The following is a 24,868-nucleotide window of genomic DNA, read 5'->3' on the forward strand; positions in this document are numbered from 1 at the left end:
GCCTTTTACTGAGGAGGGTTTCCGTCTGGCCACTCTACCATAAAGGCCTGATTGGTGGGTGATGCAGAGATGGTTGTCCTTCTGGAAGGTTCTCCTGTCTCCAAAGAGGACCTCTAGAGCTCTGACCAAGGCTCTTCTTCCCCGATTGCTCAGTTTGGCTGGGCGGCCAGCTCTAGGAAGAGTATTGGTGGTTCCAAACTTCTTCTATTTTAGAATGATGGAGGCCACTGTGTTCTTGTGGAACTTCAATGCTGCAGAAGATTTTTCGTACCCTTCCCCAGATCTGTGCCTTGACACAATCCTGTCTCGGAGCTCTAATGATAATTCCTTTGACCTCATGGCTTGGTTTTGGCTCTGACAAGCACTATCAACTGTGGGACCTTATTTAGACAGGTGTGTGCCTTTCCAAATCATTTCAAATCAATTGAATTTACCACAGGAAACAGGATGCACCTGATCTCAATTTCAGGACTCATAGCAAAGGGGCTGAATACTTATGTAAGTAAGATATTTCTGTTAATTTAAAAAAATAATTTTGCTAAAATTCTAGAAACCTGTTTTCGGCTTGTCATTATGGGGTGTTTTGAAGATTTATGAGGACATTTAAAAAAAACTCAATTTTAGAATAAGGCTGTAACAAAATCGAGAAAAGGTGAATTGGTCTAAATCCGAAGGCACTGTATTGTCAAACAAGTTTCAAAAATTATATAATTTATACCTAAAGTGGTCCTACAATTCTAAATAAAATAGCCAAATGATCCATGGTATGGCCATCTTAAAACAATTCCATATCTTAGCTTAGGAAGTGGTGATGCAGCCAGTCAAGATGTTTTCAATGGTGCAGCTGTAAAACTTTTTGAGGATCTGTGTTGGTGTGTTTGGAACACGATACAACCTTAGTGATGTGGAAACCGAGGAACTTGATGCTCTCGACTCTCTCTACTACAGCCTCGTCGATGTGAATCCGGGCGTGCTCAGCCCTCCGTTTCCTGTAGTCCATTATCAGCTCCTTTGTCTTGCTGATGTTGAAGGACAGGTTGTTGTCCTGGAACCACACTGCCAGTTCTCTGACCTCCTCTCTATAGGCTGTCTCATCACCGTAGGTGATAAGGTCTACCACTGTTGAGTTGTCAGCAAACTTAATGATGGTGTTGGAGTCGTGGGTGAACAGGGAGTACAAGAGGGGACTAAGCACACACCCCTGAGTGGCTCCCTTGTTGACGATCAGCTTGGCGGATGTGTTGTTGCCTACCCTCACCCCCTAGGGGCGACCCTTCAAGAAGTCCAGGATCCAGTTATGAGCTTGGAGGACACTATGGAGTTGAACACTGAGCTGTAGTCCATGAACAGCACTTTCACAAGCTGTTGCTTTTGTCCAGGTGTTTTTTTATTTTTTATTTAACCAGGCAAGTCAGTTAAGAACAAATTGTTATTTACAATGACAGCCTACCGGGGGAACAGTGGGTTAACAGCCTTGTTCAGGGGCAGAACCACAGATTTGTACCTTGTCAGCTCGGGGATTTTATCCAACAACCTTTCGGTTACTGGTCCAACGCTCTAGCCACTAGGCTACCTGACATTTACAACAGTTTGTGGTAAAGGGCAGTGTTGGGTGCAGTAGAGATTCAGACATCTGTGGATCTCTTGGGGCGATATGCAAATTGGAGAGGGTCCAGGGTGGCTGGGTTATGGTGTTGATGTGAAGCTGCACTGCATGACTCATACAGGCTTGATGGAACGTTACTCTGAACTGCATGACTCATACAGGCTTGATGGAACGTTACTCTGAACTACAGGACTCATACAGACTTGATGGAACGTTACTCTGAACTACAGGACTCATACAGGCTTGATGGAACGTTACTCTGAACTACAGGACTCATACAGGCTTGATGGAACGTTACTCTGAACTACAGGACTCATACAGGCTTGATGGAACGTTACTCTGCACTGCATGACTCATACAGGCTTGATGGAATGTTACTCTGCACTACAGGACTCATACAGGCTTGATGGAACAGATTATAATGATATGACTATTATTCATATCATCTGTATTTAAGCAGATGTAGTTGAGATGGTTTTAACTAGAATACTCAAATTCATTTATCATTGTAAATATGAAATCTAAGTAGCAGAGGCTAGGTTTTGTTTTGAGCAGTTCAACATTTTTGAAGTCAGCACTGAAGCTCAAAGAAATACTTATTACTATACAAATGTATTAATGTAATGGCCCAAGACACCACCAAACAGACTATTTTTAAGACTTTCTAACTAATATAATTATGTGGAAGGTAATTGTATGTCTTTGCTTGAAGATGGAAACTCTGTCTCGTGGTGTTTTAGCAAAGGCTGTGATTCTTGGACCGTAAATAATCTGGCTGGAAAGGGCACTAAAATTGTGGGAGCATTAGTACTATACTTTGCCCAATTTTTTAAAATTAATTTTGTTAATGGCAAGTAATACAATTCTGGATGATTTATTTTTGTTTTGTTGGATTAAAAATAATCCAACAATTAGATTTTTAGCAATAGGGGCGACTTAGTACTGTGGATTCCTCTGAAACTACTGTAGCTGAAAATGTGTTTTGGGGCAAACATAGACAGTGCTGTATCATGTATCCAGCCCTCTATGGGAGATATAATACATGAACCTTTGGTCTTCAGCATCAACCCTGACCTAGACAGACAGATCACGTCTTCTATGTCCCAAATAACATTCTATTCCATATATAGTGCACAACTTTGGAGGATGTTATTTTAGCCCAGTTCTCTGGAACCACATCAGACGGTCTCACAGAACGACGTCACCTATCGAGACAGAGCAATGCTTTAGTTTGAATGAATTTCATTGGCTCTCCCTTCTCTTTTTTTTGAAATGGCAAGCAGAGTCAGACTGGGTACTGGTTTGATCTAATAACCACGGACATAACAAGTCATGCCATGTTATGATGTCATTAAGCCATCTTTCCTTTATCCTCCGACCCTTCTATCTACCCTTCAAACCAGCCTCATCAACTGACCCTTCTATCTACCCTTCAAACCAGCCCTCATCTAACTGACCCTTCTATCTGCCCTTCAAACCAGCCCTTATCTTCTGACCCTTCTATCTGCCCTTCAAACAAGCCTCATTCTATAATACATAGCACTGCTGCTAGATTCAGGGTCAGTTTCTAGGGCAGACAGACAGACAGTCAGATATAATACAAGACATACAGCTCCAAATTTCACAGTGGGAGTGAGACCTGGAGAGGCCTACAAGCCACAATGTCTCACACCCACTGTGTAATTTGGTGGAGGATCTGTGATGATCTGAGGGTGCTTCAGCAAGGCTGGAATCGGGCAGATTTGTCTTTGTGAAGGACGCATGAATCAATCCACGAACAAGGTTGTCCTGGAAGAAAACTTGCTTTCTTCTGCTCTGACAACATTCCCCAGGATTGGTTTTTCCAGCAGGACAATGCTTCATGCCACACAGCCAGGTCAATCAAGGTGTGGATGGAGGACCACCAGATCAAGACCCTGTCATGGCCAGCGCAATCTCCAGACCTGAACCCCATTGAAAACCTCTGGAATGTGATCTAGAGGAAGATGGATGGTCACAAGCCATCAAACAAAGCCGAGCTGCTTGAATTTTTGAGCCAGGAGTGGCATAAAGTCACCCAGCATCAGTGTGAAAGACTGGTGGAGAGCATGCCAAGACGCGTGAAAGCTGTGATTTAAAAATCAGGGTTATTCCACCAAATTTTGATTTCTGAACTATTCCTAAGTTAAAACATTAGTATTGTGTTATTTTCTTTGAATTATTTGAGGTCTGACAAATCAAATCAAATGTATTTATATAGCCCTTCTTACATCAGCTGATATCTCAAAGTGCTGTACAGACAACACTGCATCTTTTTTGTAACTTTGACCAGTTGTCATTTTCTGCAAATAAACACTCTAAATTACAATATTTTGGGGGGAATTTGGGAGAAATTTTGTCAGTAGTTTATAGAATAAAACAAAAAAAAATGTTTTACCCAAACACATACCTATAAACAGTAAAACCAGAGAAACTGATATTTTTGTAGCGGTCTTTTAATTTTTTCCAGAGCTGTATATAATCAGTTCATAATCTAGGTTGAAAATATATTTCCTCAACAGAATGAGACATGGTTCTACAGCTAGAACCTGTAAATAACTAGCGATGTGTTTGGTGGGTTTTCTCCGCCCTGCACCACTTACTTCCCCTAGTCCCTCAGCAGTCCGTAGCATTTAGTCTGGATTATGGTGATCAGCCTTTATCAGCCTCAGAGCTAAGAGGATTTAGAAGGTTCTGGATAGTGAAACTTTGCTAAAAGCTGGTATCTTGTGTTAATGGGTATTAGGTATTAGTAAAGGGTTATGAGTTGTCAGATCTCAGCTGCTTCAGTCTGCCTGGCCTAGTAGCCATCACACTACTGTACACTAAACCCTTCATGTGAATCAGTGAAACTCTTAAGGTTCGGACCCTTTTTTTCAACTTTTGCCTAAAATGACATACCCAAATCTAACTGCCTGTTGCTCAGGACCTGAAGCAAGGATATGCATATTCTTGACACCATTTGAAAGGAAACACTTTGCCGTTTGTGGAAATGTGAAATTCATGTAGGAGAATATAACACATTAGATCTGGTTCTAGTTGTGTTGAGACTTCCTTCTCTACATTTTGATGATCACTGACATGTTTCTACTTCCTTCAGTCCTTCTAGTTCTGTTGAGACTTCCTTCTCTACGTTATGATGATCACTGACATGTTTCTACTTCCTTCTAGTTCTGTTGAGACTTCCTTCTCTACGTTATGATGATCACTGACATGTTTCTACTTCCTTCAGCCCTTCTAGTTCTGTTGAGACTTCCTTCTCTACGTTTAGATGATCACTGACATGTTTCTACTTCCTTCAGCCTTTCTAGTTCTGTTGAGACTTCCTTCTCTACGTTTTGATGATCACTGACATGTTTCTACTTCCTTCTAGTTCTGTTGAGACTTCCTTCTCTACGTTATGATGATCACTGACATGTTTCTACTTCCTTCTAGTTGTGTTGAGACTTCCTTCTCTACGTTATGATGATCACTGACATGTTTCTACTTCCTTCAGCCCTTCTAGTTGTGTTGAGACTTCCTTCTCTACGTTTTGATGATCACTGACATGTTTCTACTTCCTTCAGCCCTTCTAGTTGTGTTGAGACTTCCTTCTCTACGTTATGATGATCACTGACATGTTTCTACTTCCTTCAGCCCTTCTCGTTCTGTTGAAACTTCCTTCTCTACGATTTGATGATCACTGACATGTTTCTACTTCATTCTAGTTATGTTGAGACTTCCTTCTCTACGTTATGATGATCACTGACATGTTTCTACTTCCTTCTAGTTGTGTTGAGACTTCCTTCTCTACATTTTGATGATCACTGACATGTTTCTACTTCCTTCAGCCCTTCTATTTTTGTTGAGACTTCCTTCTCTACGTTTTGATGATCACTGACATGTTTCTACTTCCTTCTAGTTGTGTTGAGACTTCCTTCTCTACGTTATGATGATCACTGACATGTTTCTACTTCCTTCAGCCCTTCTAGTTCTGTTGAGACTTCCTTCTCTACGTTTTGATGATCACTGACATGTTTCTACTTCCTTCTAGTTGTGTTGAGACTTCCTTCTCTACATTATGATGATCACTGACATGTTTCTACTTCCTTCAGCCCTTCTAGTTCTGTTGAGACTTCCTTCTCTACGTTTTGATGATCACTGACATGTTTCTACTTCCTTCAGCCCTTCTAGTTCTGTTGAGACTTCCTTCTCTACGTTTTGATGATCACTGACATGTTTCTACTTCCTTCAGCCCTTCTAGTTCTGTTGAGACTTCCTTCTCTACGTTATGATGATCACTGACATGTTTCTACCTTCTTTCAGGCCCAGAAAGCGTGGATCGAGAGGATCTTTCAGAAGAGAGAATGTATTCACATATTCCCCAGCAAGGACCCTACAAGGTAAAATGAACTGACATACACCACAAATTATGGTGGGGAGGTCAAAGGTGTTGTTGAGTGGGCGGGGAGAGGAGGGGGTGGATTGGAGATGGGGGGTAGATGGAGGAGTGGTGGGGAGATGCAGGGGGTGGATTGGAGATGGAGGGTAGATGGAGGAGAGATGGAGGGGGTGGATTGGAGATGGAGGGGAGATGGAGGGGAGATGGAGGGGGTGGATTGGAGATGGAGGGGAGATGGAGGGGAGATGGAGGGGGTGGATTGGAGATGGAGGGTAGATGGAGGAGTGGTGGGGAGATGGAGGGGAGATGGAGGGGGTGGATTGGAGATGGGGGGTAGATGGAGGAGTGGTGGGGAGATGGAGGGGAGATGGAGGGGGTGGATTGGAGATGGAGGGGAGATGGAGGGGAGATGGAGGGGGTGGAGGGGAGATGGAGGGGGTGGATTGGAGATGGAGGGGAGATGGAGGGGAGATGGAGGGGAGATGGAAAGGGATGAAGGGGAGATGGGGGAGTGGTGGAGGGGGTTTAGGGGAAATGGAGGGGTTGTAAAGGGATGGAGGGGGTGGACGGGGGATTTAGGGAAGATGGAGGGGAGATGGAGGGGAGATGGCGGGATGGAGGGAGTGCACACCGTTATATACTGTCTATACTGTCTATACAAGCCATTATATATTGTTTATAGAGACCAATATATACTGTCTATACTGAATATGCAGACCAATATATACTCTCCATGTCTATACACACCATCTGTATATACTGTCTATATACACTGTTATATACTGTCCATAAGGGTCTATAAACACAATTACATACTGTCTATACACACTATCATATAATGTCCAAACACACCATTATATACAGTTGAAGTCGGAAGTTTACATACACTTAGGTTGGAGTCATTAAAACTCGTTTTTCAACAACTCCACAAATTTCTTGTTAACAAACTATAGTTTTGGCAAGTCAGTCAGGACATCTACTTTGTGCATGACACAAGCAATTTTTCCAACAATTGTTTACAGACAGATAATTTAACTTATAATTCACTGTATCACAATTCCAGTGGGTCAGAAGTTTACATACACTAAGTTGACTGTGCATTAAACAGCTTGGAAAATTCCAGAAAATGTCATGGCTTTAGAAGCTTCTGATAGGCTAATTGACATCACTTGAGTCAATTGGAGGTGTACCTGTGAATGTATTTCAAGGCCAACCATCAAACTCAGTGCCTCTTTGCTTGACATCATGGGAAAATCCAAAGAAATCAGCCAAGACCTCAGAAAAAAATTGTAGACCTCCACAAGTCTGGTTCATCCTTGTGAGCAATTTCCAAACGCCTGAAGGTACCACGTTCATCTGTACAAACAATAGCATGCAAGTATAAACACCATGGGACCACGCAGCCATCACACTGCTCAGGAAGAAGACACATTCTGTCTCTTAGAAATGAATGTACTTTGGTGCGAAATGTGCAAATCAATCCCAGAACAACAGCAAAGGATGCTGGAGGAAACAGGTACAAAATGATCTATATCCATAGTAAAACTTGTCCTATATCGACATAACCTGAAAGGCTGCTCAGCAAGGAAGAAGCCACTGCTTCAAAACCGCCATAAAAAAAGCCAGACTACGGTTTGCAACTGCACATAGGGACAAAGATCGTACTTTTTGGAGAAACGTCCTTTGGTCTGATGAAACAAAAATATAACTTTTTGACCAAAATGACCATCGTTATGTTTGGTGGAAAAAGGGGGAGGCTTGCAAGCCGAAGAACAGCATCCCAACCGTGAAGCACGGGAGTGGCAGGATCATGTTGTGGAGGTGCTTTGCTGCAGGAGGGACTGGTGCACTTCACAAAATAGATGGCATCATGAGGCAGGAAATTTATGCGGATATGTTGAAGCAATATCTCAAGACATCAGTCAGGAAGTTAAAGCTTGGTCGCAAATGGGTCTTCCAAATGGACAATGACCCCAAGCATACTTCCAAAGTTGTGGCAAAAATGGCTTAAGGACAAGAAAGTCAAGTTATTGGAGTGGCCATCACAAAGCCCTGACCTCAATCCTATAAATACATTTGTGAGAAGAACTGAAAAAGCGTGTGCGAGCAAGGAGGCCTACAAACCTGACTCAGTTACACCAGTTTTATCAGGAGGAATGGACCAAAATTCACCCAACATATTGTGGGAAACTTGTGGAAGGCTACCCGTAACGTTTTACCCTGTCACGTCCTGACCAGCAGATGGAGCTATTGTATTAGTTTTGGGGTCAGGACGTGGCAGTTTTTGTGTATGTGAATGATTGTGTTGTTGATTGGGACTTCCAATTGAAGGCAGGTGTGTTGAGTTGCCTTTGATTGGAAGTCCTATATAGGTGTGTGTGTTTTTCTTTGGGGTTGTGGGTGGTTGTTTTTGCACTGCGTTTAATAGCCTGCAGAACTGTTGCTGTTGTCACCTTTATTGTTTTGTCAAGTGGATGCTTTACTCCTTTGTTGGTCTTCTCTCCATAACAACTTTTGTTACATACCCAAGTTAAACAATTTGAAGGCAATGCTACAAAATACTAATTGAGTGAATTTAAACTTCTGACCCACTGGGAATGTGATGAAAGAAATAAAAGCTGGAATGAATCATTCTCTCTACGATTATTCTGACATTTCACATTCTTAAAATAAAGTGGTGATCCTAACTGACCTAAAACAGGGAATTTTTACTAGGATTAAATGTCAGGAATTGTAAAAAAGTCAGCCAAATACCTTTAAACTTTAAACTAAGGTGTATGTAAACTTCTGACTTCAACTGGTTGTCTATACACACCATTTATATACCTTCTATACATTCCATTAAATACTGTCCATACTGTCTGTACACACAATTATATACTGTCTATACACATCAATATATACTGTCCATACTGTCTATACACACCATTATATACTGTCTATACACATCAATATATACTGTCCATACTGTTTTTACACACCATTATATACTGTCTATACACATCAATATACTGTCTATACACACCATTATATACTGTCTATACACACCATTAAAAACTGTCTATATACATAGACAGTATATAATAAACAGTATATAATAAACTGTCCATAATGTCTATACACAATGTTATATTCTGTCCATACTGTCTATAGATATGATTATATACTTTCCATACTGACAATACACACCATTATACACTCTATACTGACAATACACACCATTATATGTCTACACTGTCTATACAATTGTGGCCAAAAGTTTTGAGAGCGACACAAATATTAATTTCCACAAAGTTTGCTTCTTCAGTGTCTTTAGATATTTTTCAGATGTTACTACGGAATACTGAAGTATAATTACAAGCATTTCATAAGTGTCAAAGGCTTTTATTGACAATTACATGAAGTTGATGCAGAGTCAATATTTGCAGTGTTGACCGTTCTTTTTCAAGACCTCTGCAATCCGCCCTGGCATGCTGTCAAATAACTTCTGGGCCACATCCTGACTGATGGCAGCCCACTCTTGCATAATCAATGCTTAGAGTTTGTCATTTGTGGGTTTTTGTTTGTCCACCCGCCTCTTGAGGATTGACCACAAGTTCTCAATGGGATTAAGGTCTGGGGAGTTTCCAGGCCTTGGACCCAAAATATTGATATTTTGTTCTCAAGGCAATCAGACTGTTAAACAGCCTTCACTAACATAGAGAGGCTGCTGCCAACATACTGACTGAACTCTAGCCACTTTAATAATGGAAAAATGTATGTAATAAATGTATCACTAGCCACTTAAACAATGCCACTTTATATAATGTTTACATACCCTACATTACTCATCTCATATGTATATACTGTACTCTATACCATCTACTGCATCTTGCCTATGCCGTTCGGCCATCGCTCATCCATATATTTATATGTACTTATTCTTATTCATTCCTTTACACTTCTGTGTACAAGGTAGTTGTTGTGGAATTGTTCGGTTAGATATTACTGCATGATCGGAACTAGAAGCACAAGCATTTCGCTACACTCTCATTAACATCTGCTAACCATGTGTATTATATACTGTATTATATACTGTCAACACTTTCTATATACACCATTTTGTCTATACCGTCTATACACACTTATATACTGTCTATACAGACTAATATATAGTGTCCATACTGTCTATACACTCCGCTTTAAACTGTCTATATACACCACTATTTACTCTCTATACACACCTTTATATACTGTCTGTACACACCATTTTATACTGTCTGTACACACCATTATATACTGTCTATACACACTATTATATACTGTCTATACACACCATTATATACTGTCTATACACACCATTATATACACACCATTATATACTGTCTATACACACCATTATATACACACCATTATATACTGTATATACCGTCTATACTGTCTTTACATAATGTCTATACACACCGTTATATACTGTCTGTACCCACCATTATATACTGTCTATACCTACAAGTATATATGTTGCCATCCTGTGACCTGTACCCTACTGTCTAAACAATTCTAGTGACCTGTACCCTGCTGTCTTAACTAGTCTAGTGACCTGTACCCTGCTGTCTTAACTAGTCTAGTGACCTGTACCCTGCTGTCTAAACAATTCTAGTGACCTGTACCCTGCTGTCTTAACTAGTCTAGTGACCTGTACCCTGCTGTCTTAACTAGTCTAGTGACCTGTACCCTGCTGTCTTAACAAGTAAGTTGGCTTCTGGGAGATTTAACACTAACAGGAGATTTACGATGTCTTTGGGTGATACCGCATTCCATAGCATGAGTTAACTTCTATGGGCTACGTGGGACGCTAGCATCCCACCTGCGGGACACACTATTCAACAGCCAGTGAAATAGCATGGCGTGAAATACAAAACAGCAAAAATCTCATCATTTCATTTTCTCAAACAATCAACAATTTTACATCATTTTAAAGATAAACTTCTCGTTAATCTAACCACATTGTCCGATTTCAAAAAGGTTTTATGGCGAAAGCATAAAATTAGATTATGTTAGGACATAAACTTCACAAGAAAAACCACACAGCCATCAGATCACTATCCAAAGGCATAACGCGCGAGCGTAAATCCAGACACGAAAAGTCAAATTGTTCCATTACCATTCGTAGAAACATGTCAAACGTTGTTTACAATCAAACCCTAGGGTCTTTTTAACATAAAACGTTGATAATATTCCAACCGGACAATAGCGTATTCATTACAGAGGAAAAAGGAGGGGCGCCTTGGGGGGTTCGCATCACCAAGTCCTTTGTCCTCAGGCAGTCCACTCATTGACTGAGCTCCTATTTTTTGCCCAGTAACAGGAGAAGGATGAAACACGTTTCTAAACGCTGTTGACAGCCAATGGAAGCCTTAGGAAGTGCAACATGACCCCACAGACACTTTAGTTTCGATAGGGATTCAAAAGAACCAAAATTCTCAGATTTCCCAATTTCTGATTGGATTTATCTCAGATGTTTGCCTGCCATATGAGTTCTATTATACTCACAGACATCATTCAAACAGTTTTAGAAACTTCAGAGTGTTTTCTATCCAAATCTACTAATAATATGCAAATATTCGATTCTGGGCCCGAGTATTAGGCAGTTTACTCTCTGCATGCTTTTCATTTGAAAATGAAAATACTGCCCCCTACACCTTAAAAAGTTAACAAGTCTAGTGTCCTGTACCCTGGTGTCTTAACTCGTCTAGTGACCTGTACCCTGCTTTCATAACTCGTCTAGTGACCTGTACCCTGCTGTCTTAACTAGTCTAGTGACCTGTACCCTGCTGTCTTAACTAGTGTATTGACCTGTACCCTGCTGTCTTAACTAGTCTAGTGACCTGTACCTTGCTGTCTTAACTAGTCTAGTGACCTGTACCCTGCTGTCTTAACTAGTCTAGTGAACTGAACCCTGCTGTATTAACTAGTCTAGTGAACTGAACCCTGCTGTATTAAATAGTCTAGTGAACTGAACCCTGCTGTCTTAACTAGTCTAGTTACCTGTACCCTGCTGTCTTAACTAGTGTATTGACCTGTACCCTAGTTGCTTAACTAGCCTGGAGACCTGTTCCCTGCTGTCTTAACTAGTGTAGTGACCTGTACAATGCTGTCTTAACTAGTCTAGTGACCTGTACCCTTCTGTCTTAACAAGTCCAGTGACCCGTACCCTGCTGTCTTAACTAGTCTAGTGACCTGTACCCTGCTGTCTTAAGAAGTCTAGTGACCTGTAACCTGCTGTCTTAACTAGTCTAGTGACCTGTACCCTGCTGTCTTAACTAGTCTAGTGACCCGTACCCTGCTGTCTTAACTAGTCTAGTGACCCGTACCCTGCTGTCTTAACTAGTTTAGTGAACTATAACCTGCTTTCTTAACAAGTCTAGTGACCTGTAACCTGCTGTATTTACATGTCTAGTTACATTCACCCTGCTGTCTTAACTAGTCTAGTGACCTATACCCTGCTGTCTTAACTAGTGTAGTGACCTGTACCCTGCTGGCTTAACAAGTCCAGTGACCCGTACCCTGCTGTCTTAACTAGTCTAGTGACCTGTACCCTGCTGTCTTAACTAGTCTAGTGACCTGTCCCCCGGTAGATGTTCGTGTGGTCAGCTGATAACTCAGCACGTGATGATCCCGCTGGGCGCTCTGACCAACAAGCTGTCGGAGGAGAACCATCAGCTGGTCCAGATCGACCCGCCCCATCAGGAGAGGTGGTCCGTGGCCAAAAACACACAGACCTCCCCCACCGACGCCTTCGGGACCATCGAGTTCCAGGGTGGAGGCCTCATCAACAAGGCAATGGTAGGACCTATGACCTGTCTAACTATAAACAACAACACCTTTACCACACCTCAACCATACCAGAAGCACACAATAACTACACCATAACCACAACTACACCATACCATAACCACACCATAACTACACCACAACCACACCACACCACAACTACACCACAACCACACCATACCACAACCACACAATAACTACACCATAACTACACCATAACCCCTCAATACCACAACCACACCATAACTACACCATACAATAACTACACCATAACTACACCATAACCACACCATACCACAACCACACAATAACTACACCATAACTATACCATAACCACACCATAACTACTCAATACCACAACCACACCATAACTACACCATAACTACACCATAACCACACCATAAAATAACTACACCATAACTACACCATAACCACACCATAACTACACCATAACCACACCACAACCACACCACACCACAACTGCAAAGCTTGCTCTTTGGGGTTTTAGGATGGATTTCTGTATTGCACTTCGTGACATTGGCTGATGTAAACAGGGCTTTATAAATACATTTGATTTATTGATAGAACTACACCACAACCACACAATAACTACCCCATAACCACACAATAACTACACCATAACTACAGCACAACTACACCATAACTACACCATAATTACAACACAACCACACAATAACTACACCAAAACCACACAATAACTACACCATAATCACAACACAACTACACCATAACTACAACACAACTACAACACAACTACACCATAACTACAACACAACTACACCATAACCAAACATGCTTATACTACACTGTAACCACACTGTAACCACACTGTAACTACACCATAACCACATGCTAACTACACCATAACTACACACCATACCACCTCTGCAACTACCACTGTTCTTGAGTTAAAGTCAATTCTGTCCAAAATCTATCAAAACCCCCAAAATAAGCACAATCGAATGAATCCAACACACCACAACCACAATTATAACTGCACCAGACTAACCCATCCACAACACAACCACAAGAGCTTGCATACAGAAATCAAAAAACGTCCCCCAAAACAACAAAAACATTTTCTTCTGCGTGCTTGTCTCTGCAGGAGAGCCCTTTATTGTTCTAGGTAGAATCTGGAATGTGTAGAGCAGAGTTTAACTATTGTCCTCTCCCCTTCCCTTCCAGTATATCAGAGTGTCCCATGACTCTAAGCCAGACAATCTGCTCCAATTGATGGTGAAAGACTGGCAGCTGGAACTCCCCAACCTGCTCATCTCCATCCATGGAGGGCTGCAGAACTTTGACCTGCAGCCCAAACTCAAACAGGTGTTAGGGAAGGGACTCATCAAGGCTGCAGTCACCACCGGAGCATGGATCTTCACTGGTGGAGTCAGCACTGGTGGGTACCTGCTATAGCATGATGAACTACATTACCCATAATGCTCTGTAAAAGCTACCCAGACCCTTAACAATGGAGACTCACATTATAGTTCAGAACAGGAAAAAAATCAAGAGAATGAGGCCCAGAATCATTTCAACACAGATTAACGATAAACAAACTGAGCAAAGTGATGGATTTAGGCAACATCCCATATATTTACAGAAACCAAGTTCGCTGTAAATTCTGAAGTTGGCTCAAGCAGAAATCACCTTTAAAGTCAATTATATACATCTTCTGTAGTATAGTGTAGGTCAGGGTATATTCATCGACTGTTGTGTAGGTCAGGGTATATACATCTACTGTAGTGTAGTGGAGGTCAGAGCATATACATCTACTGTAGTGTAGGTCAGGGTATATACATCTACTGTAGTATAGGTCAGGGTATATACATCTACTGTAGTGTAGTGTAGGTCAGAGTAAATACATCTACTGTAGTATAGGTCAGGGTATATACATCTACTGTAGTGTAGGTCAGGGTATATACATCTAGTGTAGTGTAGGTCAGAGTAAATACATCTACTGTAGTGTAGATCAGGGTATATACATCTACTGTAGTGTAGGTCAGGTTATATACATCTACTGTAGTATAGTGTAGGTCAGGGTATATACATCTACTGTAGTATACTGTAGGTCAGGGTATATACATCTACTGTAGTATAGTGTAGGTCAGGGTATATACATCTACTGTAGTATAGTGTAGGTCAGGGTACATACATCTACTGTAGTATAGTGTAGGTCAGGGTATATACATCTACTGTAGTGTAGGTCAGGGTATATACATCTACTGTAGTGTAGGTCAGGGTATATACATCTACTGTAGTGTAGATCAGGGTACATACATCTACTGTAGTATAGTGTAGGTCAGGGTACATACATCTAATGTAGTATAGGTCAGGGTATATACATCTACTGTAGTATAGTGTAGGTCAGGGTATATACATCTACTGTAGTATAGTGTAGGTCAGGGTATATACATCTACTGTAGTATAGTGTAGGTCAGGGTACATACATCTACTGTAGTATAGTGTAGGTCAGGGTATATACATCTACTGTAGTGTAGTGTAGATCAGGGTATATACATCTTCTGTAGTGTAGGTCAGGGTATATACATCTACTGTAGTATAGTGTAGGTCAGAGTATATACATCTACTGTAGTGTAGGTCAGGGTATATACATCTACTGTAGAATAGTGTAGGTCAGGGTATATACATCTACTGTAGTGTAGGTCAGGGTATATACATCTACTGTAGTGTAGGTCAGGGTATATACATCTACTGTAGTGTAATGTACGTCAGGGTATATACATCTACTGTAGTGTAGGTCAGGGTATATAAATCTACTTTAGTGTAGGTCAGGGTACATACATCTACTGTAGTATAGTGTAGGTCAGGGTATATAAATCTACTGTAGTGTAGGTCAGGGTATATACATCTACTGTAGTATAGTGTAGGTCAGGGTGTATACATCTACTGTAGTATAGGTCAGGGTATATACATCTGCTGTAGTGTAGGTCAGGGTATATACAGCTACTGTAGTGTAGGTCAGGGTATATACATCTACTGTAGTATAGTGTAGGTCAGGGTATATACATCTACTGTAGTATAGTGTAGGTCAGGGTATATATATCTACTGTAGTATAGTGTAGGTCAGGGTATATACATCTACTGTAGTATAGTGTAGGTCAGGGTATATACATCTACTGTAGTGTAGGTCAGGGTTTATACATATACTGTAGTGTATTTCAGGGTATATACATCTACTGAAGTGTAGGTCAGGGTATATACATCTACTGTAGTCTAGTGTAGGTCAGGGTATATACATCTACTGTAGTGTAGTGTAGGTCAGGGTATATACATCTACTGTAGTGTAGGTCAGGGTATATACATCTACTGTAGTATAGTGTAGGTCAGGGTATATACATCCACTGTAGTGTAGGTCAGGGTATATACATCTACTGTAGTGTAGGTCAGGGTATATACATCTACTGTAGTGTAGGTCAGGGTATATACATCTACTGTAGTATAGTGTAGGTCAGGGTATATACATCTACTGTAGTGTAGTGTAGGTCAGGGTACATATATCTACTGTAGTGTAGGTAAGGGTATATACATCTACTGTAGTATAGTGTAGGTCAGGGTATATACATCTAATGTAGTATAGTGCAGGTCAGGGTATATACATCTACTGTAGTATAGTGTAGGTCAGTGAATATACATCTACTGTAGTATAGTGTATGACAGGGTATATACATCTACTGTAGTGTGGTGTAGGTCAGGGAACATACATCTACTGTAGTATAGTGTAGGTCAATGTATATACATCTACTGTAGTGTAGGTCAGGGTATATACATCTACTGTGGTATAGTGTAGGTCAGGGTATATACATCTACTGTAGTCTAGTGTAGGTCAGGGTATATACATCTACTGTTGTGTAGGTCAGGGTATAAACATCTACTGTAGTGTAGGTCAGGTTATATACATCTACTGTAGTATAGTGTAGGTCAGGGTATATACATCTACTGTATTATAGTGTAGGTCAAGGTATATACATCTATTGTAGTATAGTGCAGGTCAGGGTATATACATCTACTGTAGTATAGTGTAGGTCAGGGTATATACATCTACTGTAGTGCAGGTCAGGGTATATACATCTTCTGTAGTGTAGGTCAGGGTATATACATCTACTGTAGTATAGTGTAGGTCAGGGTATATACATCTACTGTAGTGCAGGTCAGGGTATATACATCTACTGTAGTATAGTGTAGGTCAGGGTATATACATCTACTGTAGTGCAGGTCAGGGTATATACATCTACTGTAGTGTAGGTCAGGGTATATACATCTACTGTAGTATAGTGTAGGTCAGGGTATATACATCTACTGTAGTGTAGGTCAGGGTATATACATCTACTGTAGTGTAGTGTAGGTCAGGGTATATACATCTACTGTAGGGTAGGTCAGGGTATATACATCTACTGTAGGGTAGGTCAGGGTATATACATCTACTGTACTATAGGTCAGGGTATATACATCTACTGTAGTGTAGGTCAGGGTATATACATCTACTGTAGTGTAGGTCAGGGTATATACATCTACTGTAGTATAGTGTAGGTCAGGGTATATACATCTACTGTAGTATAGTGTAGGTCAGGGTATATATATCTACTGTAGTATAGTGTAGGTCAGGGTATATACATCTACTGTAGTATAGTGTAGGTCAGGGTATATACATCTACTGTAGTGTAGGTCAGGGTTTATACATCTACTGTAGTGTATTTCAGGGTATATACATCTACTGTAGTGTATTTCAGGGTATATACATCTACTGTAGTGTATTTCATGGTATATACATCTACTGTAGTGTAGGTCAGGGTATATACATCTACTGAAGTGTAGTGTAGGTCAGGGTATATACATCTACTGTAGTGTAGTGTAGGTCAGGGTACATACATCTACTGTAGTATAGTGTAGGTCAGGGTATATACATCTACTGTAGTATAGTGTAGGTCAGGGTATATACATCTACTGCAGTGTAGGTCAGGGTATATACATCTACTGTAGTGCAGGTCAGGGTATATACATCTACTGTAGTATAGTGTAGGTCAGGGTATATACATCTACTGTAGTATAGTGTAGGTCAGGGTACATACATCTACTGTAGTGTAGGTCAGGGTATATACATCTACTGTAGTGTAGGTCAGGGTATATACATCTACTGTAGTATAGTGTAGATCAGGGTATATACATCTACTGTAGTGTTGGTCAGGGTATATACATCTACTGTAGTATAGGTCAGGGTATATACATCTACTGTAGTGTAAGTCAGGGTATATACATCTACTGTAGTGTAGGTCAGGGTATATACATCTACTGTAGTATAGTGTAGGTCAGGGTATATACATCTACTGTATTATAGTGTAGGTCAGGGTATATATATCTACTGTAGTATAGTGTAGGTCAGGGTATATACATCTACTGTAGTGTAGTGTAGGTCAGGGTATATACATCTACTGTAGTGTAGGTCAGGGTATATACATATACTGAAGTATAGTGTAGGTCAGGGTATATACATCTACTGTAGTGTAGGTCAGGGTTTATACATCTACTGTAGTGTAGGTCAGGGTATATACATCTACTGTAGTGTATTTCAGGGTATATACATCTACTGTAGTGTAGGTCAGGGTATATACATCTACTGTAGTGTAGGTCAGGGTATATACATCTACTGTAGTGTAGTGTAGGTCAGGGTATATACATCTACTGTAGTGTAGTGTAGGTCAGGGTATATACATCAACTGTAGTGTAGGTCAGGGTATATACATCTACTGTAGTATAGTGTAGGTCAGGGTACATACATCTACTGTATTATAGTGTAGGTCAGGGTATATACATCTACTGTAGTGTAGGTCAGGGTATATGCATCTACTGTAGTATAGTGTATGTCAGGGTATATACATCTACTGTAGTGTAGGTCAGGGTATATACATCTAATTTAGTATAGTGTAGGTCAGGCTACATACATCTACTGTAGTGTAGGTCAGGGTATATACATCTACTGTAGTATAGTGTAGGTCAGGTTATATACATCTTCTGTAGTATAGTGTAGGTCAGGGTATATACATCTACTGTAGTGTAGGTCAGGGTATATACATCTACTGTAGTATAGTGTAGGTCAGGGTATATACATCTACTGTAGTATAGTGTAGGTCAGGGTATATACATCTACTGTAGTATAGTGTAGGTCAGGGTATATACATCTACTGTAGTATAGTGTAGGTCAGGGTATATACATCTTCTGTAGAATAGTGTAGGTCAGGGTATATACATCTACTGTAGTATAGGTCAGGGTATATACATCTACTGTAGTGTAGGTCAGGGTATATACATCTACTGTAGTGTAGGTCAGGGTATATACATTACTGTAGTATAGTGTAGGTCAGGGTATATACATCTATTGTAGTATAGGTCAGGGTACATACATCTACTGTAGTGTAGGTCAGGGTATATACATCTGCTGTAGTGTAGGTCAGGGTACATACATCTACTGTAGTGTAGCTCAGGGTATTTACCTCTACTGAAGTGTAGGTCAGGGTACATACATCTACTGTAGTGTAATTCAGGGTACATACATCTACTGTAGTGTAGGTCAGGGTATATAAATCTACTGTAGTATAGTGTAGGTCAGGGTTTATACATCTACTGTAGTATAGTGTAGGTCAGGGTATATATATCTACTGTAGTATAGTGTAGGTCAGGGTATATACATCTACTGTAGTGTAGGTCAGGGTATATACATCTACTGTAGTGTAGGTCAGGGTATAGACATCTACTGTAGTGTAGGTCAGGGTATATACATCTACTGTAGTATAGTGTAGGTCAGGGTATATACATCTACTGTAGTGTAGGTCAGGGTATATACATCTACTGTAGTGTAGGTCAGGGTATATACATCTACTGTAGTATAGGTCAGGGTATATACATCTACTGTAGTGTAGGTCAGGGTATATACATCTACTGTAGTATAGTGTAGGTCAGGGTTTATACATCTACTGTAGTATAGTGTAGGTCAGGGTATATACATCTACTGTAGTGTAGGTCAGGGTATATACATCTACTGTAGTGTAGGTCAGGGTACATACATCTACTGTAGTATAGTGTAGGTCAGGTTATATACATCTTCTGTAGTATAGTGTAGGTCAGGGTATATACATCTACTGTAGTATAGGTCAGGGTACATACATCTACTCTAGTGTAGGTCAGGGTATAAACATCTACTGTAGTATAGTGTATGTCAGGGGATATACATCTACTGTAGTATAGTGTAGGTCAGGATATATACATCTACTGTAGTGTGGTGTAGGTCAGGGTATATACATCTACTGTAGTGTAGTGTATGTTAGGGTATATACATCTTCTGTAGTATAGTGTAGGTCAGGGTATATACATCTACTGTAGTGTAGGTCAGGGTATATACATCTACTGTAGTATAGTGTAGGTCAGGGTATATACATCTACTGTATTATAGTGTAGGTCAGGGTATATATATCTACTGTAGTATAGTGTAGGTCAGGGTATATACATCTACTGTAGTGTAGTGTAGGTCAGGGTATATACATCTACTGTAGTGTAGGTCAGGGTATATACATCTACTGTAGTGTAGGTCAGGGTATATACATATACTGAAGTATAGTGTAGGTCAGGGTATATACATCTACTGTAGTGTAGGTCAGGGTATATACATCTACTGTAGTGTAGGTCAGGGTATATACATCTACTGTAGTGTATTTCAGGGTATATACATCTACTGTAGTGTAGGTCAGGGTATATACATCTACTGTAGTGTAGGTCAGGGTATATACATCTACTGTAGTGTAGTGTAGGTCAGGGTATATACATCTACTGTAGTGTAGTGTAGGTCAGGGTATATACATCTACTGTAGTGTAGGTCAGGGTATATACATCTACTGTAGTATAGTGTAGGTCAGGGTACATACATCTATTGTATTATAGTGTAGGTCAGGGTATATACATCTAGTGTAGTGTAGGTCAGGGTATATGCATCTACTGTAGTATAGTGTATGTCAGGGTATATACATCTACTGTAGTGTAGGTCAGGGTATATACATCTACTGTAGTATAGTGTAGGTCAGGCTACATACATCTACTGTAGTGTAGGTCAGGGTATATACATCTACTGTAGTATAGTGTAGGTCAGGTTATATACATCTTCTGTAGTATAGTGTAGGTCAGGGTATATACATCTACTGTAGTGTAGGTCAGGGTATATACATCTACTGTAGTATAGTGTAGGTCAGGGTATATACATCTACTGTAGTGTAGTGTAGGTCAGGGTACATATATCTACTGTAGTGTAGGTAAGGGTATATACATCTACTGTAGTATAGTGTAGGTCAGGGTATATACATCTAATGTAGTATAGTGCAGGTCAGGGTATATACATCTACTGTAGTATAGTGTAGGTCAGTGAATATACATCTACTGTAGTATAGTGTATGACAGGGTATATACATCTACTGTAGTGTGGTGTAGGTCAGGGAACATACATCTACTGTAGTATAGTGTAGGTCAATGTATATACATCTACTGTAGTGTAGGTCAGGGTATATACATCTACTGTGGTATAGTGTAGGTCAGGGTATATACATCTACTGTAGTCTAGTGTAGGTCAGGGTATATACATCTACTGTTGTGTAGGTCAGGGTATAAACATCTACTGTAGTGTAGGTCAGGTTATATACATCTACTGTAGTATAGTGTAGGTCAGGGTATATACATCTACTGTATTATAGTGTAGGTCAAGGTATATACATCTATTGTAGTATAGTGCAGGTCAGGGTATATACATCTACTGTAGTATAGTGTAGGTCAGGGTATATACATCTACTGTAGTGCAGGTCAGGGTATATACATCTTCTGTAGTGTAGGTCAGGGTATATACATCTACTGTAGTATAGTGTAGGTCAGGGTATATACATCTACTGTAGTGCAGGTCAGGGTATATACATCTACTGTAGTATAGTGTAGGTCAGGGTATATACATCTACTGTAGTGCAGGTCAGGGTATATACATCTACTGTAGTGTAGGGTCAGGGTATATACATCTACTGTAGTATAGTGTAGGTCAGGGTATATACATCTACTGTAGTGTAGGTCAGGGTATATACATCTACTGTAGTGTAGTGTAGGTCAGGGTATATACATCTACTGTAGGGTAGGTCAGGGTATATACATCTACTGTAGGGTAGGTCAGGGTATATACATCTACTGTACTATAGGTCAGGGTATATACATCTACTGTAGTGTAGGTCAGGGTATATACATCTACTGTAGTGTAGGTCAGGGTATATACATCTACTGTAGTATAGTGTAGGTCAGGGTATATACATCTACTGTAGTATAGTGTAGGTCAGGGTATATACATCTACTGTAGTATAGTGTAGGTCAGGTATATACAATCTACTGTAGTATAGTGTAGGTCAGGGTATATACATCTACTGTAGTGTAGGTCAGGGTTTATACATCTACTGTAGTGTATTTCAGGGTATATACATCTACTGTAGTGTATTTCAGGGTATATACATCTACTGTAGTGTATTTCAGGGTATATACATCTACTGTAGTGTAGGTCAGGGTATATACATCTACTGAAGTGTAGTGTAGGTCAGGGTATATACATCTACTGTAGTGTAGTGTAGGTCAGGGTACATACATCTACTGTAGTATAGTGTAGGTCAGGGTATATACATCTACTGTAGTATAGTGTAGGTCAGGGTATATACATCTACTGTAGTGTAGGTCAGGGTATATACATCTACTGTAGTGCAGGTCAGGGTATATACATCTACTGTAGTATAGTGTAGGTCAGGGTATATACATCTACTGTAGTATAGTGTAGGTCAGGGTACATACATCTACTGTAGTGTAGGTCAGGGTATATACATCTACTGTAGTGTAGGTCAGGGTATATACATCTACTGTAGTATAGTGTAGGTCAGGGTATATACATCTACTGTAGTGTTGGTCAGGGTATATACATCTACTGTAGTATAGGTCAGGGTATATACATCTACTGTAGTGTAAGTCAGGGTATATACATCTACTGTAGTGTAGGTCAGGGATATACATCTACTTGTTAGTATAGTGTAGGTCAGGGTATATACATCTACTGTATTATAGTGTAGGTCAGGGTATATATATCTACTGTAGTATAGTGTAGGTCAGGGTATATACATCTACTGTAGTGTAGTGTAGGTCAGGGTATATACATCTACTGTAGTGTAGGTCAGGGTATATACATCTACTGAAGTATAGTGTAGGTCAGGGTATATACATCTACTGTAGTGTAGGTCAGGGTATATACATCTACTGTAGTGTAGGTCAGGGTATATACATCTCTGTAGTGTATTTCAGGGTATACCTATCTGTAGTGTAGTCAGGGTATATACATCTACTGTAGTGTAGGTCAGGGTATATACATCTACTGTAGTTAGTGTAGGTCAGGGTATATACATCTACTGTACGTGTAGTGTAGGTCAGGGTATATACATCTACTGTAGTGTAGATGTAGGTCCAGGGTATATACATCAACTGTATGTAGGTCAGGGTATATACATCTTACTGTAGTATAGTGTAGGTCAGGGTACCATACATCTACTGTATTATTCGTGTAGGTCAGGGATATTCTACATCGTTACTGTAGTGTAGGTCAGGGTATATGCATCTACTTGTAGTATAGTGTATGTCAGGGGTATATACATCTACTGTAGTGTAGGTCTAGGGATATTACATTCTAATTTAGGTATAGTGTAGGTCAGGCTACATTACATCTACTGTAAGTGTAGGTTCAGGGTATATACATCTACTGTAGTATAGTGTAGGTCAGGTTATATACATCTTCTGTAGTATACGTGTCGGTCAGGGTATATACATCTACTGTAGTGTAGGTCAGGGTATATACATCTACTGTAGTATAGTGTAGGTTCAGCGGTATATACAATCTACTGTAGTATAGTGTAAGGGATACATCTACTGTAGTATAGTGTAGGGCAGGTAATATACCTCTACTGTAGTATAGTTGTAGGTCAGGGTATATACATCTTCTTTAGAATAGTGTAGGTCAGGGTTATACATCTACTGTAGTATAGGTCAGGGTATATACATCTACTGGTAGTGTAGGTCAGGGTATATACATCTACTGTAGTGTAGGTCAGGGTATATACATTACTGTAGTAATAGTGTAGGTCAGGTATATACATCTATTGTAGTATAGGTCAGGGTACATACATCTACTGTAGTGTAGGTTCAGGGTATACATCTGCTGTAGTGTAGGTCAGGGTACATACATCTACTGTATGTAGCTCAGGGTATTTACCCTCTACTGAAGTGTAGGTCAGGGTACATACATCTACTTAGTGTAATTCCAGGGTACATACATCTACTGTAGTGTAGGTCAGGGTATATAAATCTACTGTAGTATAGTGTAGGTCAGGGTTTATACTCTACTGTAGTATAGTGTAGGTCAGGGGTATATATAGTCTACTGTAGTATAGTGTAGGTCAGGGTATATACATCTACTGTAGTGTAGGTCCGGGTATATACATCTACTGTAGTGTAGGTCAGGGTATAGACATCTACTGTAGTGTAAGGTCAGGGGTATATACATCTACTGTAGTATAGTGTAGGTCAGGGTTATACATCTACTGTAGTGTAGGTCAGGGTATATACATCTACTGTAGTGTAGGTCAGGGTATATACATCTACTGTAGTATAGGTCAGGTATATACATCTACTGTAGTGTAGGTCAGGGTAATACATCTACTGTAGTATAGTGTAGGTCAGGGTTTATATAATCTACTGTAGTATAGTGTAGTCAGGGTATATACATCTACTGTAGTAGTGTAGGTCAGGGGTATATACATCTACTGTAGTGGTAGGTCAGGGTAAATACATCTACTGTAGTAGCTAGGTAGGGTATTAACATCTACTGTAGTATAGTGTAGGTCAGGGTATATACATCTACTGTAGTATATTGTAGGTCCGGGTATATACATCTACTGTAGTAGTCAGTG

General features: G+C 40.1%; 1 protein-coding gene across 1 annotated transcript in view; it reads left to right on the top strand.

The window, feature by feature from the left end:
* The first annotated feature begins 5,666 nt into the window (after positions 1-5,666).
* The window catches only part of LOC115197749 (transient receptor potential cation channel subfamily M member 1-like), a 37,591-nt gene continuing 18,389 nt past the window's right edge, over positions 5,667-24,868 (top strand). Inside the window, exons 1-3 of the mRNA XM_029759548.1 lie at positions 5,667-6,006; positions 12,623-12,830; positions 14,025-14,238. Coding sequence (XP_029615408.1) covers positions 12,657-12,830; positions 14,025-14,238 — 388 coding nt within the window. The 5' untranslated portion in view covers positions 5,667-6,006; positions 12,623-12,656. The remainder of the gene's footprint in view (positions 6,007-12,622; positions 12,831-14,024; positions 14,239-24,868) is intronic.

The sequence above is a fragment of the Salmo trutta genome, chromosome 7 (assembly GCF_901001165.1).
Source record: "Salmo trutta chromosome 7, fSalTru1.1, whole genome shotgun sequence".
NCBI classification, from domain to species: domain Eukaryota; kingdom Metazoa; phylum Chordata; class Actinopteri; order Salmoniformes; family Salmonidae; genus Salmo; species Salmo trutta.